The following is a 15,880-nucleotide window of genomic DNA, read 5'->3' as shown; positions in this document are numbered from 1 at the left end:
CTGTGGGTCTGCTAATTTACAACAAGATGCATTTATATCCAACGATATTAGACATTTAAGATGCCATCCAGCTATAAACTGCATTCAGTCTTAAACATATATCCACAGGGCAGAGAGCACTGGCGACCTTCATGGGAGCAGTGGAAGGGACCGGTGGGGACCAGAGCCTGGGTGGGGTGCTGTCGGGAGAGGCGGAAGGAGAGAGAAGTCAAGAACTCCAAGCGTCCAAGTAACTGACGGTGCTCCGATCTCAGGCTGTATGGTGGGTATCTTGTTGTTTCGCTTTATAATTTGCACACGTGTTAAACGTATTATTTGTCTAAATCAAACATCACACATTAAAATGTGTCTTTACAGGCTGAGTTGGAGAGAGTGGAGAAAGCCAGTGTAAGACAGCTTTTCTGAGGCGTGTTCTTTATGAGGAAACAGAAAAGAGATGGTGGAGGGTGTGGAGTCAGAGACGGGACCTGTGAAATGTAATACATTACAGTGCACTTGGGTGCCAACTGTTTCCTTACCACCGGCCCCTTTACCTGCAGGTGCTGTCCCTGGTCCTGGACAGAGGTGACACCAAGGAGGTCGGGGGAAGGGGCGATAATGCCAGCAAAACCCACCAACTACTTTTTTTCTCCCAACTTCAGAAAACTCACTGCCACAAAAACAACTTGTGATCAAACTAGAAAAATTTGTTAATTAAGTAGGTTTAAGTTTTGATGGAAAAGGGAGTTAGAAATAACAGTAAAGTAAAAGAGAAGTCCTTTTAAGGATGAAAACCTATTGACTGTGTCCTGGAGTTTTTCAGCTGGTCAGTGTATTACAGGAAGCAAGATGATAAATGGCTGGTGGAGGCCGGCAGCTCTGGTACTTCCTTACTTCTAGTCTCCCCATCTTCCCCTTACCCCGTAACTGGACTCTCTGAATTTCAATAATGTATAGGACTGTGATTTCTGTTTCTCAAACTGCTGTGGCTGAAACCCCGAAAGCAAAAGCAGGGAAACATTTGTGCAGGTTAAATAAATGGGTGTCAATTTAAGGACAAAGTGGTGGAATTACAATCCCTGGCCATGGATGTGGATTTTGGTCTTTTTTTCTTTTTCTTTTTTTCCTTCACACGCATGATATTTCCCTGACATCTGTGCAATACAAATAGATCTAGCAAGTGTGAAAGGGAAAATCTGCTCTGCTAAATATATAAAAGGGACCCCGAATGAAGTCTCCATGCTAGCATTCGTCATCATGGGCACAGATGGAGTCCTCACCCAGCTCTCCCCACCTCCCCCCGCCCCCAATACTAGTTTTAAGTTCCATCCCCTGAATTCTCCCCCAAAATACTGCAATGCAATCAATGACTGATAACACCAGAAGAGCCCGTCTGTACAACACATCCTCATTCTTCAGTCCTCCGTGTGCATCACGCTTTGGGCCAATAAATCACGAAAGGTGTGGGTTCCGAACTCATCATGCAAAGAGCGCACATCACTTGTTGCTATGGAAATCCAGATGTTTTCTCCAGGGACCTGGGAGCTTAGTGGTCCTTGTGCTGGCTTGCCAATAAGCCGTGACACTGTCGTCACCCTGCACAGACTACTTATCGTGTTCCCTACAGTGCTCATGTCACAGAACACGACAGCCACTTACCAATACCCACACATCCAAGCATTATGGTATGAGATACATAAATCACCTATCCAGTGCTTTGTTTCCTGAAGTATAGAAGGAGGCTTTAAGACCAAATGCCCAGTGGTCAGAAAATCCGTGAGGAATACACACCTACTCATCAAAACAAAATCATGAGAGGAGACTGTCTACCTCTATCCCTCCTTGTACCTTGACCTGAGAAGCAATGCTCATGAAAAAGGAAGAACCCAAGACAAGGAGGATGGTTACGAGGCTCAGACACCTGCATTTGGTGGAGGTAGGTGGGCAGTGCTACTAGAGATACATGTTTTACGCACATGACGGTGGACTTAAAGAGGTTTTAAAAAAAAAAAACAGCAGACAGAAATGGAAAGGGACATTGTTGGATGAATTTCAGGGAGCACTTTTGACAGCAAGAGTTACTCAGCTGTGAGACCCACTCTGTGGAAAGAATAAAAATGCTTTACCTTGGAACCTTGACCACCAAATCCTAAAACTCTAGTAAACATTTGATACGGAAGTTAAACGTCCTGTGTTTTTTCTCCACTGCCCTCCTCACTGAGATCCAGAACTACCACAAACCTTTTCCTTTAATGCTAAATCCAGTTTTACAAATAAGAAAGAATTACTATATTTATAGAGAAGTGTTAACAGAGAGCTCAAAAGAATTATTGGATAACCCAGAGGCTGACATACAAGGCTTTAAGCATTTCTACTCTCTGTACTGCAAAGTTAAATTCTCCCTAATATTTTTCACCCTCCAACTGGAACAACTGAATAAACCAAGAAAAACAATCACAGAATCATGGCATCAGAAGTGACCTTTGGAATGACCTGATTCAACTCCCTACTTTTCAAGAAGAAGAAACTAAACCTCAGATAGGAAAATCAACTTGATTAAAAAAAAAAAAAACCCTGAACATTTCACACTGTTTTCTCTAAAAGGACATGAACGGTCAGCATGCCCAGGAGTGGATTACAGAAGTTGCATGTGGTGCGACGTTTCCCCGTTTCCTAACCATAACCGGTCCTGTTTTCCAGGATGGAAAGGGAGAAGGGTTGGAGAGAGGCAGGGGTCTCTCTCTTGGAAGATTACATCAGGGTGGGCTGGCTGGGAACAGGAGTTATCTGTGGGGTAACTGCTGGCTTGTGTCAGAAGCTTAGCTGATGGTGGTTCAATGTGATTTGAACAAATAATGGGTCAGTCAGTGGCTTTCCCTGCATGAGTCCACCATCCTAACAAACTCCAAGTGGTGGAACCAAGACGTGGAGAGGAGGTGGGCTGACGGATGCCCACTCTTTCTGTCCAAGTGCAGGTTCGAGAAGAGTGCTCAGGCTGGACACGTTTCCTTCTAAGGCCATAACAAGAACAGAGCAGTTATCAGCTAGGGACTGTGTCAAAATGGGCAATCCAGGTCATTCAAGTGAAAAATAAACAACCCCAACCTGAGCATCTGAACTTGCAGACTACATGGCTTTATACGGAGGGTGGGGTGGAGCCTCTCTCTGCCTGGATTTGAGTCCCGGCTCACTGGTTCCCTTCAGCATCTTACGTAACCTCTCTGATTCGCCCGTCTGACTCACGAAATGAACAAGTCCCACCTCTCTCCTGCCTAAACAAGTAGAGGGCATTTTTTTCTGGCTTGAAATCCACTCAGTCAACATTCCTGAGAACATACCACGTTCCAGGCAGAGTTGGAGGTGCCGGGGACATGAGATGAATTTAGCCATGCCCTTGTCCTCGGCAAGCTCTCACCAGGTGGGAGACCAGGGGCTGTGGTTCATTCACAACTCATGTAACTGCAATATGGTAGGTGCTGCCTTAGGGGTGGGGACGGAAGGCTGTGGGAAAACAAGACGGGGAGTTGTTCATTACACCCGGCAGAAACTGTTACTCCGGGGTGTTATTTTGATTGTAACTTAAAAACAAAATGAGCACACTACTGTGGAAAATTGTGTGGATGAGCATAAATCAATGACCAAATATCTCCCTAAACTGAAAAAAAATTACTATAAGCACCTGAAAACATTTTGCTGGCCTGCTTAGAATAATTGTTCCCTTATTTTTTGTAGCCGGCAACAGTGCTAGCAAGCTTTATGAGCAATACCCAGTTCTATCATGGAAAGTAAGTTGGATGCTGTTGACAATTCTGCATAGGATTAAACAGCTACCTAGAGTCTTTCATTGAAAATGAACAAGCAAAATCAATCCCTGGAAATAAGCTACATTCTCAGTTATCCACAAAAGATGCTGCTGGAGTCAATAATTAAGCCACCTATCAGGAGAAAATCTGTTATCCAATCAATTCAACATTCTTCTCTGTCCCCACTCCCCCCTCCAAACACACACACACTAAATCTCTTGCTATAGTGGACAGAAAAATGACCTGTTTGAGTTGTTGGCTAATTTCACTTATGGGAAAAATGCAGGCACTGGGGTTAAAAAGATTGCAGGTGTAAAAATAAACCATAAAGTCTATAATCAGTCCTTGGTCTGCTCATGGAGTTCTGGGTTACAATTAGCCTTGCAAACCTGAGTGACTTTTCTTCCCTCTCTACCATTAGCACATTGGAACCAGAAGGAACCACAGAAATCAGCTAGTTCAGCTAAGCTTACAGATAAGGCAGGAGACAGTGGGAGGCTGGCCTCCCCATGATCACATCTGGCCTTTTAGCATTTCCTCTGTTAAGAGTCATACATCTGATGCAAGTCCCATAGAAGGTAAAGCTGAAAGCGATCTTTTAAACTACCCATCGTTAAAAGCCAGAAGTGTGACTGGAGTGATGCTACGTACACACAACCCAGCAGCTGCAGCCCCTCATTACTGATATATTGATGGGCTGTTCCGGCTCAGGATGTGGTCTCCTTACCCAGTCAATAACGTCACAATCTGAACAAACTTAGGCAATTTGCCTTCATGAAATAACTACCCCAGACAAAAACAACTGTCATTCCACAAAGCTGCCAGCTTGCACTAGACTGGGATTCCAGAATGAGTCAGAACATGGTTTATTAAGTGAAACACTCTGAAGTCCAATATGCCCATAGGTCTAGGAATTAAAACACTGCTATGTTGTTCCAACGCATACTCCGGAGGAGGTAGCCAACAGAGGGAGGGGAGACGGGGAACTGTACCACATTCCGTTTCTCTACCAAACAGGCACACACATCATATACCAGGGTAGGCATGTGGACGCTAATCCCTTCTTAGTGGAAAACACACATTTTCAAAATGAATCCCCGATCTAGAACGAATTACCGTAATAGCCACAGCCGGAGCGAGTCCGCTGATGAGAAACGCAGATCTGGCCACCTGCTTTGAGATGCCTTGGACCACGGCACTGCCGGGGTCTTTACAGGCTGGCCTTTTCGGGTAGGGCATCTGCCCTCCTAAATCGCGTTTAAATTCCAGGAAAAGAGAGGAGATGCCTCCCTTAGTCTTTGAACTACGCTGCTCTTCCTGTATCCATTTCTGCTGAACACAGCCTTATCTTTTCAAAGAGGAAAAAAATGAAAACAAGAAGCGAATCGCACCACTGCAGATCCCAAGAGAAGTAAGCACGAAACTACAGCAGCGTCAAACAGTATCTTCAGCAACTCGGAAAATCCCCACATGCTACCTGGTGTCAACCCAATGCAGACTGGGGCGCGCAGCGCTCGGAACCACAGGAAGCTGGGCATCTCTGCAGCCTGTGTCCCTGCCAGCTCTCCCCCCCCCACCCCCACCACGCGCTGAAATTCGTCAGGAAGAAGTTATGATGCCCAGCCTCTGTATGATAGACAGACACACCACGCACCCACACTCCGCAGATCGGCCAAGTGGCCGGGACATCAAAGAGGCAGAGCGATCAGAAGGCACTGGAGGAACGGGTGATGGAGGGACCACACTGTGTAAGCCCTCGGATTTTGCTGCATTGTCACGGCCCAGGAACGGGGTAGGAGCAAGCGCACCTCCAGCCAAAAATGAATAGGACGCGTTTTTTCCCCAGCGGCTCCCTCCCCGCCTGTATGCAGGTCGCAATACGGTAGGCGACATGACGGGCTGCTCCCGTTAAAACTCGGGTGGCAGGCCGGGCTGAGCGGCCGGGGACAAGGAGGCGCTGGAGCAGCACCGCACCGCGCATCCTCCCCGCCGGCCACCACCCAGGGGAGCAAGGGCCGCACCTGCCAAGTGCCCCCTGAGCGCGTGAGGGTCTGCGGGCTCTCGATCCGCTGACCCTGGGCTCTGCCTGGGACACAATTGTCTAAAAGGCACACAGCCCAAGGCAAAGCTCAAACCCAGAGCTTTGGTTCACAAGGGGTGGGTGTGGGCCGGGAAGAGGGATTACGTAGGTCTCTCCGCCCCCTCCCCTGATACCTCCTCACCACTGGGAGGGCGCCGGGGGACGGGGGAGGCGCCGCGAACCCGCTTGGGGGCTTCTTTGTTTCCCTCCGTGCCCGGCGGGAGGGCCTGATGTGCCCGGTGTACCTAGCCGGGGTCGCCACCCGGGGATGCCAGCCCGGCCAGGGTGGCGGCGCGCCCCAGGCTGACAATTGAACCTCGCGGGAGAAGCAAGAGGGTGGGGAGGAGGGTGGATCCCCGGCCCCGAGGAGGGAGGGCGCTGCCGGGGCCTCGGGAGCGGCGGGGAAGCCGCCCAGAGGAGGGCGGGGGGGAAGGGGCGGCAGGCAGAGTCCCCGCACGGAGCCCGCTTACCTTGGCAGCTCCCGCCTGGGCACAGATCTTGCTCCCATCAGCTCGCAGGTTAGAGCCGGGGGGCGCACGTGCCCTGCGTGGCGCGCCGGATGCCGGGGACCTGCTGGCGGGGCGGGGGTGGGGGTGGGGGGATACCCGCGCGCCCACCCGCTCTCGCCACGCTCCGGGTGCGGGAGGACAGCGGCGGCCACCGCTACGGCCGCGGCGGCGGAGCGCGTGGGACTTGGAGTGTGTGTGTGCGAGGAGAGGGCCGACTGGGTCAGAGACGCACCGTTTTCCTGCTCCAACAACCGCGCCTGATGCGCGGTAACGCAGCGCACTTCATCGCTTTATCCTCCCGCCCGCATCCCCTCCCTCCCTGCCAGCTCCGCCGTGGGTACCAGACTCCCGAACCAACCACAAGCCGGGCTTGCTCTCATTAGCGCTGCCCCGCCCTGCAGCCTCCGCGCACCCGACTCCCCCGCCCCCGCCGTAAATATATATTGATTCTTGTTACCGCCGGCCCCATCCTTCCAACACCCAGCGCGTGTACCGGGGATATCCAGCCCCAGCCCCAGCCCCAGCCCCAGCCCTAGCCCTTTTGTGTGTGTGCAAACAGTGCGTTCAGAAAGGATGTGGAACAGACACCCCAGCAGGTACCCCATGACAGGTGTTCTTGGCCTCTGTCTTGCACACTTTCCTCATCTACGTAATGCACCGTTAGCACTCACACTTGTCCAGTCACCGTCCTGTATTTGCACCGCAAACACACGAAACAAACATGGTAATTACAAATCCAAAGGATGAAAGTCGCCCCTACCTCCCTTAATATTGTTGGGCAAGACTAGCTTTCCAACTGGGTTTTGCATTAAACTGCACAGAGACTGGAAGGACAGACTGTCCACAGTCTGTTATTCTGTGACCTAGCTGCATTCTTCACAAGGCTTGTTTATCTCTTCCCATTCTCCGGCCCAGCATCCCCTACATTAGCTGTTTTTCGCATCCTGAGAAGTTATCTTTTTTTTCTCTCCTGTATGCAGAATGCAGTCCTCCCCAAACTAAACAAAAGGATGGCCCTGACTCCAGACTCCTGACTGAAGACCAGAGGACAGACATCTCAAGTCCCAGACTGTGTGATGGGCTGTTTCTCTGTGGCTCTCATTTCACTGACCCGCCCCTTGGCTTTGATTTCTCTCTCACAACCAGAACTTTCCAGAAGCGGGAACCTTGGAGGATGTGAAGGCAGCTTCACCAGCTGTACCCCTTTCTCCAAGGAGACACACATCATCTTCAAGTCTTCTCTTTACTCAGCCCCCTGGGGACAGGGGTGCCCAGGCCCCTGCCTTACCCGACAGACACCTTCTCTTTGCCCGATGCCTTTAGAATCCCCCCATAAGATGAGATCAGAGCTGACCGCTTTTCAAACCTCAGCTAAGGGTCTATGCAGAAAGCTGGGCACACATTTCTCCAGGAAATTTTTAGACTCCAGTTATTATCAACTCCTAGATAAAGAGAACGCCCTAAGAATACAGGAGGGCAGGGTGCCGCAGTGAACAGCGTCATCAACCGACCATGTGATATTTCCCACCAGAGACTCTAATGAAAACAAGAACTCTGCAGAAACCAGCATCACAGTTTTTGAATTAGCACAGCATCACCAAACCACAGTGAAGGGTAATTCTTGACCACAATCAATTGCCAGGATGTTCACCTCATTATTTTCCATGATGAAGCATCAACCTGACTCAGAGGTCCTTCTCTCTGTTCTGTCATGGAGGTAGCTTGACAAGTCAACTTCCCTCACAAAGGTGATTGATGTCACAATCCTGAGATGTGGGTTATTTTCCTCTGGGCAGTTTCTCTTTTTATATGAAAGGCCAAAGAGATGAAAGCAGGAGTATACAAAATTTTGCATGTCATCACGTTGGAGAGATAAAGTCCTTGTCAAGCACATGTAATGGGCACATACCCACTCTGGGGTTTTATTCTGTGTACCCCTCACCTCACTTTGTCTTATTTATTCCTCACAGGCCTGCTGCAGTCTGGGAATAGCATCATCTTATCATACAGAGGACAAAAGCAAGGCTCCTCAGTGCTCTCTAACGCCTTAAGATCTCCTTGCCAGTAGAAGACGTCAAATCTAAAGTTAACCAACTTCAGCTACCCTAACCTTAAAGTGAGGCGTGTTTGACAAAGAAATGACAAGGCCAACCATGGATTTTAAAGCCATCCATTTATTACTCACATTTATGAAACATCTAATATACTCCAAAAACTGTTAAATACAATAATAATGTCACAGCTGCAGTGTCCCCAACACTAGCCTCACTGAATGGTGTAAGACCATCAGGGCAAGTGGACAAGCATATACAAACGCTGTGTATTATAATGATGCTGGTGTGACCTGGGGCTTCCATCTTTTGTAACTCAGGGTCCTGCAGGATGCAGGGAGGGACTGGCATGCCTACCCATCTCAGGCTGCATGCAGGAAAAGACAAGCAAACAGATCACCATTGGCAAATGACACCTACAGTGCTGAGAAAGCTATCACTTGGGCTGACCAGGGGGCTCCACCTGGAGGAACAGACCTTTAGCGTAATGTCAGAAGTCAGTGCCTTGAGCCTAAGAGAGGGAAAGCTGTTGGAGTGGTGCTCATGGTGTCAAGTCTGATGTGGTCTCTCTCCGCAGGACTAATCATAGCCAATGACACAAAATTACCATTTGAAGGCACTTCCGGTCCTGAGGCTGAGGCTAATAACTCAGAGCGCAGGGTATCTGACTTTGTCAGCTGAGCAAGTTCCAGAGAAAGCAGACCTCCTCTGATGAGAGAGGAAGGATTTTGATTTTGATGGGTGAGTATACTTGCACATGACAGGGGAATGGCAGTGGCTGTCTTGGCAGCCATGCAAACCTTGGAGGCTCTGGGTCAGGGGGGTCAAGCAGAGGCTGAGATTACATGAGGGAGCTTAGAACTTTTCTTATGTGAATTTATTCACTCATTCAGTCATTTTTAATATGCTAACTTATGGGGATATAGCATTAAAGAAGATGGAGTCTCTGACTTCATGGAGATTAGATTCGAGAGTACAAAAACCCTCAATTAAACCAGTGAGCACAATGGATTTGATAGATGAAGAGATAGATGAAATGGAGGGCTGTGATCACAGGTAACAAAGGCCACTCATTCAGACCCAAGTGAAGGGAGTGAAGCCAGAGGTCTGAGGGCAGACTTCCTGAAATCGATGGTGCCCAAATCGAGCCTTAAAGGATCAATAGGAGTTGGGAGGTGAAAGGAATGAATGAAGGGCAGCCCCAATGAATGTGGCAAGGTCAGAAGACAGGCAGACATGTCTGTAGTGTATTCAAGAAAATCCCCGTCTGATTGCATTTTCCTGGTGATCAACAAGGGTGAGCATCATCTCATGCACTAATTTTCCACTTTTTTGGTGAAGTGTTTGTCCTGAAATTTTGCCCACTTTAAAATGGGTTGTTTCCTTTCTTAGACTGTTGAGTTTTAAGAGTGCTTTGTATGTTCCAGATATAAGTTTTTTGCCAGACATGTGATTTCTGCATATTCCCTCCCAGTGTGTGGCATGTCTTCTCATTCTCTTAGTAGTGACTTTCACAGAGCAAAGTTTCTAAGGTCAACGGAGTTAAATTTATCAGCTTTTTCTCTTATGAATCAAGCTTTTAATATCATATCTAAAATCCATTTGACTAACCCAAGTTGACAAAGAGTTTTTTTCATGTTGTTTTACAAGTTCTATAGTTTTACAACTTAGACTTAGGTTTTTGGTCCATTCTTTTTTAGTGAATTCATGGGTTTTGTTTGTTTGTTTGTTTTTATGTAAGGATGTCCAATTTTTCCAGCATTATTTATTGAAAAGACTATATTCTCTTGATTGAATTGCCTTTGCATGTTTTCAAAAATAAGTTGACCAGATTTGTACAGATCTCTTTCTGGAATCTCTGTTCTGTACCACTGATCTTTCTGTCCTTTTGGAAATACTGCACTGTCTTAATTACATAGATTTATACTGAGTCTTGAAATCAGATTAGTGTGAGTTCTCCAACTTTGTTCTTCTTTTCCAAAACTATTTTGGCTATCCTCATTTCTTTGCCTTTTCATATAAATTTTAGAATCAGTTTGTTAATAACTACAAAAAAACTCTGCTGGGGTTTTGATTGTGATTATGTTAAATTTATAGATCAATTTCAGAAAAAAATCAAAATTTTAGCAATCTTCCAATTTCTTAGAGTGTTCCAATCCAGGGACTTGGTATACACCTACATTGACAGGTTCTTTTTGATTTATTTCATCAGTATTTGACTTTTTCAGCATACAGAGTCTACACATTTTGTTAGAATTTCTTTTTGTTTGATACTATTATAAAAGGCATTGATTTTAATTTTGAATTTCACCTTGTATTAAAATGTATCTGGGATTTATTTTAATCAGTTATGGGCATGCAGACATGCAGACACAAAAATGTTTTTCATGAAGAAAGTTTCTACTCACAGATCCTTAGAAACTGGAGCCATGAAGGGCCACGTGGGGAAGCATCTGGGTCAATCAAGAGGCAGAGGGGGAAGGGAAAATCATGGCCCAGAGACTCTATTTTGTTCTCTACAGAAAAGAGTAGAGGAATCAGGGCAGACAAATTTGAACAAATTTAGGATTTGATAATGTGAATAATTTCCGTGGACTCTGGGCTAGATGACTGATCTGGAGTTGTTCTGTACTTGGCCCTGGGCTGACTCAGGGCAGGAAAAGTATTGGCTTGATGTGTGAGAGTTAGATATGGGAGGTGGTTAGGTGTATGGACTCAGAATTAGTTGGTTTGTACCCGAAAGCTGTGCCCATAGGAAAACTGTTTGCTGTCTCTAGGAGTTAGCTAGCCCTGGAAGGGGCAACCTCTCCCCAGACAGCAAAGTTCCTAAGATGTCAAAACATCATGAAGTACAGAAAATAAAAAAACATGATTAATACAGACTTGTTCATTGCTACAATAGAGAACAAAATGAAGGCTCTTTGGGGGTATATTTGTCTTGTATCCTGTGATTTTGCTAAACTTAGTTATTAGTTCTAGGAGTTATTATATAGATCTCTTGGAATTTCAATGTAGACAACTATGTTGTCTATGAATAGAGGGAGTTTTATTTCTTCTTTTTCAATCTGTATGCCTTTTGTTTCTTTCTCTCTTTTTTTTGGTATTATCTCACTGGCTATCTTTTCTATTTCTTGAATATATTTTAATGTTATTAATTCAATAATGTATTATTTGCTAAGCTTTAGTTTAAAGATGAATAATAATTAAAGAGCACACAAATTTGTGGTCAAGTTAAATATTTAAGTACAACGTGAAGTAAGTGCTGAGACAAGGGTGTGCTGTCAGTATGACAGGAGTGAGCTTGCTATTTATGGCCGGGGAAGCTAGAGGCCTTCACAAAGAGGGCTTTAGAGGAAGAATAGGAGTTCACTGAGTGACCAAAAGGAGAAGTACATCCTGAGAAGACAGAGCAGCATAGAGACTGAAGGAATAGAGAGTACTTGAGAAATGGCGAGGAGTTCAATTTAACTGGAGAAAAGAAAGAGTAGGGTTAGGGATAAATGAAAAGAAAGATTTGGGACAGAGTGTAATGGGTCAAATGTACCCTGCTCCAGACTTTAGAATTAATTCTGTAAGTCAAGAAGAACCATAAAGATTTTTAAAGCCAGGAAGTAAAACAACAAGATTTGTCATTTAAATATATGGCAAAGCAAAATTTACATTGTAACTTCAAGTTGGTAATAATTTTAGGTGGCTAAGATACGTGGATAACAGAAGTGCCATGTTAGGAAGGGCTCACTCATCTTTCCATCAAAATACTTATTCAAGAGCCCAAGACAAAGAAAAGTGGCAGACAATTATGAAGTATAAATGTTTATCAACAATTTACCACACTCCAGGAGGATTTTTCACTAATCAGAGCATAGATTAGGTACTGAAAAACAGCCAGACAGAAAACACACAAACAAGTATCTCTGGGCTCCTTTTCCCAAGAAGTGCAACACCTCCATTTAGGAAAGGAAGTTAGTGCAGAAGAGTATGGACTTTTTTAAACCAGTCAAATGATCTGGTTTAAAAATATGATTTCTACCATTTACTTCTTCTGGGTTCTTAAAAATATATTTAAATTCAAATTTTTCTTATGGATAAAATTGGTTTATTTATATTATTTAGCTTAAAAATTGTTGAGCTTATGTGGGATAACAAATATAACGTTCATAGCATTGTGCTAAACATATAGCAGCTTTCAATATTCCTCAGCTTATTCCACCAGTAATATTCTTTATAAATCCATTTGAATATTCCAGCATGCTGTGATGCATATGATTAAGCACAAAAGTTAGATGTTCAAAATATATAAAGAGTTTTTTTTCAAAGAGATTAAAGAAATCGATCTCTACAAGAGAAAAGTAGTACAAAGAACCCTCAAAAACTTTGACAGATGATTTTAAATTAACAATAGATGCTTGAAAAAATTTAAAATAGCCCTATGAATCAAATAAGTGCAAATTAAATTGAGAGACCAGTTTCACTCATTATGTGGCACCTAAAAAATACAACTTTAAAACAATTGCTAGTTAGGCTGTGATGCATTTCTGCTGGTGAGAAAGTAAATCATTCCAATGTATCTGAGGTGCACCTTGTCACTTCATGTGCCTAAGTATAGCTGCATCAGTTTGTTATTGCTGCATAACAAACAGGCCAAAACTTAGTTGATTAAAACAACAATCATGTATTATTTCTTATGAGTCTATATATTGGCTGTAAGTTGTTAATCTGGGCCAGGCTAAGATGATCTCAGCTGGGCTCATTTATGTGGGCTGTTGGCAGGTTTCCTGTAAGCTGGCTGATCTCAGATGACTTCATCTGGGACAATTTGGCTCTGTTCCAAATGATCTCTCATCCTCTTATAAACTAGTCCAGGCTTGTTCTCATGGTAGTGGCTGGGGCTGAAGAGAGAGAGCAGAAGTACATAAAGCCTCTGAGGTCTAGGCTCAGAACTGGCACACCATCACTTCCGCCATATTCCATTGACCAGAGTCCATCACAAGACCAGCCCAGTTACAAGGGGTGGGGAAATAGACCTCACCTCCTGATGGGAGAAACTAGAAGATAGATCATAATCATTAGTACCTGTCCCTAGTTTATCAGGATGGAGACAAGGTCAGGGGATGAAGGGTAGGCATCATCTTGTCAGGGGAACCTCTGCAAGGCCTTAAGCTAAGGAAGCTCCTCTCCTCTAACAAGGGAGAGAGTGGCCGGCCGGTACCTTCAGGGCAATCAACCAAATATCCCATTCCCAGGTCTCAGGGTCCCACCGTGTACTTATCAGAGACGTAATTTTAACATAGGTCACCTATCAGGGATCTTCTGCATCACACTTTTACAATAAGATCCTAGGTCTATTTATACTATCCGAGACATGGAAACAACCTAAATGTCCATCGACTGGATAAAGAAGTAGTGGTATATTTATACAGTGGAATACTACACGGCCATAAAAAAGAATAAAATAATGCCATTTGCAGCAACACGGCTGGACCTGGAGATCATCACACTAAGTGAAGTAAGCCAGAAAGAGAAAGAAAAATATAATATGATATCATTTATATATGAAAATTTTAAAAAGGCAAATGAACTTACTTACAAAACAGAAAAAGACTCACAGACATAGAAAACAAGCTTATGGTTACCAAGAGGGGAAGGAGGTGGGAAGAGATAAATTGGGAGTTTGAGATTTGTAGATACTAACTGCTATATATAAAATAGATAACAACAAGTTTCTCCTGTATAGCACAGGGAACTATATTCAATATCTTGTAGTAACCTATAATGAAAAAGAATATGAAAACAAATACATGTATGTTCATGTATAACTGAACCCTTATGCTGTACACCAGAAATTGACATGACATTGTAAACTAACTATACTTCAATAAAAAAATAAAATATTTTGAAAAAAAGATCCTGGGTCTGATTTTCAGCAGTATCTGCCCTGTGGCTAAAAGACCTAAGGGTTTCCCAAAACCCTATGATAGAGACCTCTGGTTTTCATAGTGTGCTGTAAGTGGATAGTTTATTAAAGAATTCCAAAGCAATTAAGAAAACCCAGCCAGGGATGCCACTCCTGTGCGCCTACAAAAATAAGGTTATAAATTCATTTTGCTCTGTTGCAAATAGCATGCATCCAAAAAGGTATCTATCCTTCTTCACTGACCTAATCTTCACCCAAATGTTCAACGCCTTTGTGACATAGATATCTGGGACCTCTGTCCACTATGGTTGTTGATATCTTCATGGTTGTTCAAATTCTAATTAAATTTTTGACAAAAGTATTTCTGAATGTTGGGAGTAGTTGTGGGGAGGAAAGATGGCGTGGCAAATGTCTCCTGAATCAACATTTAACAGTCTCATGGTTAAAATGTTCTTTGGGCCTTGCCCTGTCTCAATGACTCTTCCCTTTCCTCTCCTCCTCACTTCCTCCCACCCAGATTGCCTTGGAAACCAAAATAGCTTTCTCCTCACCTTTATAGAGAGCAATTCAGCTTCTCCCTAACTTCTCCTTCCAAACTTTCCCACACAAAACCTTCCACCCAGCAGGAAAGCACTGCTGTTCAACTTGTCACCTTTGTTACCAGCTACACACAGAATAATAAAAACTCTTCTCTTACACGTTTCTGATTTTATGATTTATTGCTACCTCTCAGGAGTCCCAGAGATGTAGCCCTTAAGTCTGCCAACTCTTTTATGAAGACACAAGAAGATGCTTCCAAAGTCATGGTTTGCTTATCCCAAGGTAAAAAGTTCTCAAATTCTGCCATAATTTATCACCATATGGAGCCCTAAAGCCCAGTTCCTTCTTTTCCTAATTATTCCCAGCAAAAGTGGCTTGTGTGTGTTTGGGTCAACACTTTTCAACCTTTGTCTGTTTCTTTCATTTGAAAATGGGAATAATAATGATGTCCTTGTCATAAGTTTATGATGATGATTAAGTAAATATACCCAGAACAGTGTCTGCCTAGCACAAATAAGGGACCAATGTACGTTAATCATTTGCATTTTCATTACAATGATCATATACTGGACTCAAAGAGTCTGCTAGTTCCCAGAGAGTATAAAGTCAAGCAGTACAATGTCACTGAATGTCGCCTAGCAGCTGGACAGGGGCTGTTTGAAAACCCCACTGCAGGATTAAAATACGACTCCATGCAAAATCCCATTTTTCTCGTATCTGACTCTACTCCATGCTTAATTTAATACCTCTCTAGCCAGAGATGAGCAAAATAGACTGAATCCCCTATTTTCTATGCACACACATATAATTACATGCATACACATACACACAATGCATGAAAAGAGAAGGCTAGATAAGAGTCAGAGAGATTTGGGAGAAGGTCCATGTGACATCTTTTCTGGCCAGACTTCAGCAACATCCAGATTTCAGAGCTTCCTCTTGGACATACAGCCCATCTGTGACAATCTCGTTTCTATGCGTGTTGAAGAACACATTCTCTCTCC

General features: G+C 44.3%; 1 protein-coding gene and 1 long non-coding RNA gene across 2 annotated transcripts in view; one reads left to right on the top strand and one right to left on the bottom strand.

Annotated features, from left to right (window-relative positions):
• The window catches only part of HECW1 (HECT, C2 and WW domain containing E3 ubiquitin protein ligase 1), a 316,328-nt gene extending 310,768 nt beyond the window's left edge, over nucleotides 1-5,560 (bottom strand). The window contains exon 1 of the mRNA XM_072965253.1: nucleotides 4,899-5,560. Coding sequence (XP_072821354.1) covers nucleotides 4,899-5,021 — 123 coding nt within the window. The 5' untranslated portion in view covers nucleotides 5,022-5,560. The remainder of the gene's footprint in view (nucleotides 1-4,898) is intronic.
• Nucleotides 5,561-8,205: 2,645 nt separating this feature from the next.
• On the top strand, nucleotides 8,206-8,612 carry LOC140697593 (uncharacterized). Its single transcript, XR_012074749.1, has 2 exons — nucleotides 8,206-8,265; nucleotides 8,342-8,612. It is a non-coding gene; the product is annotated as an uncharacterized lncRNA (long non-coding RNA).
• The last annotated feature ends 7,268 nt before the right edge of the window (nucleotides 8,613-15,880 follow it).

The sequence above is a fragment of the Vicugna pacos genome, chromosome 7, assembly GCF_048564905.1.
Source record: "Vicugna pacos chromosome 7, VicPac4, whole genome shotgun sequence".
In the NCBI taxonomy this organism is placed as follows: Eukaryota; Metazoa; Chordata; class Mammalia; order Artiodactyla; family Camelidae; genus Vicugna; species Vicugna pacos.
Note: the sequence above shows the minus strand (reverse complement) of the source record. Positions and strands in the feature narration are given on the sequence as shown.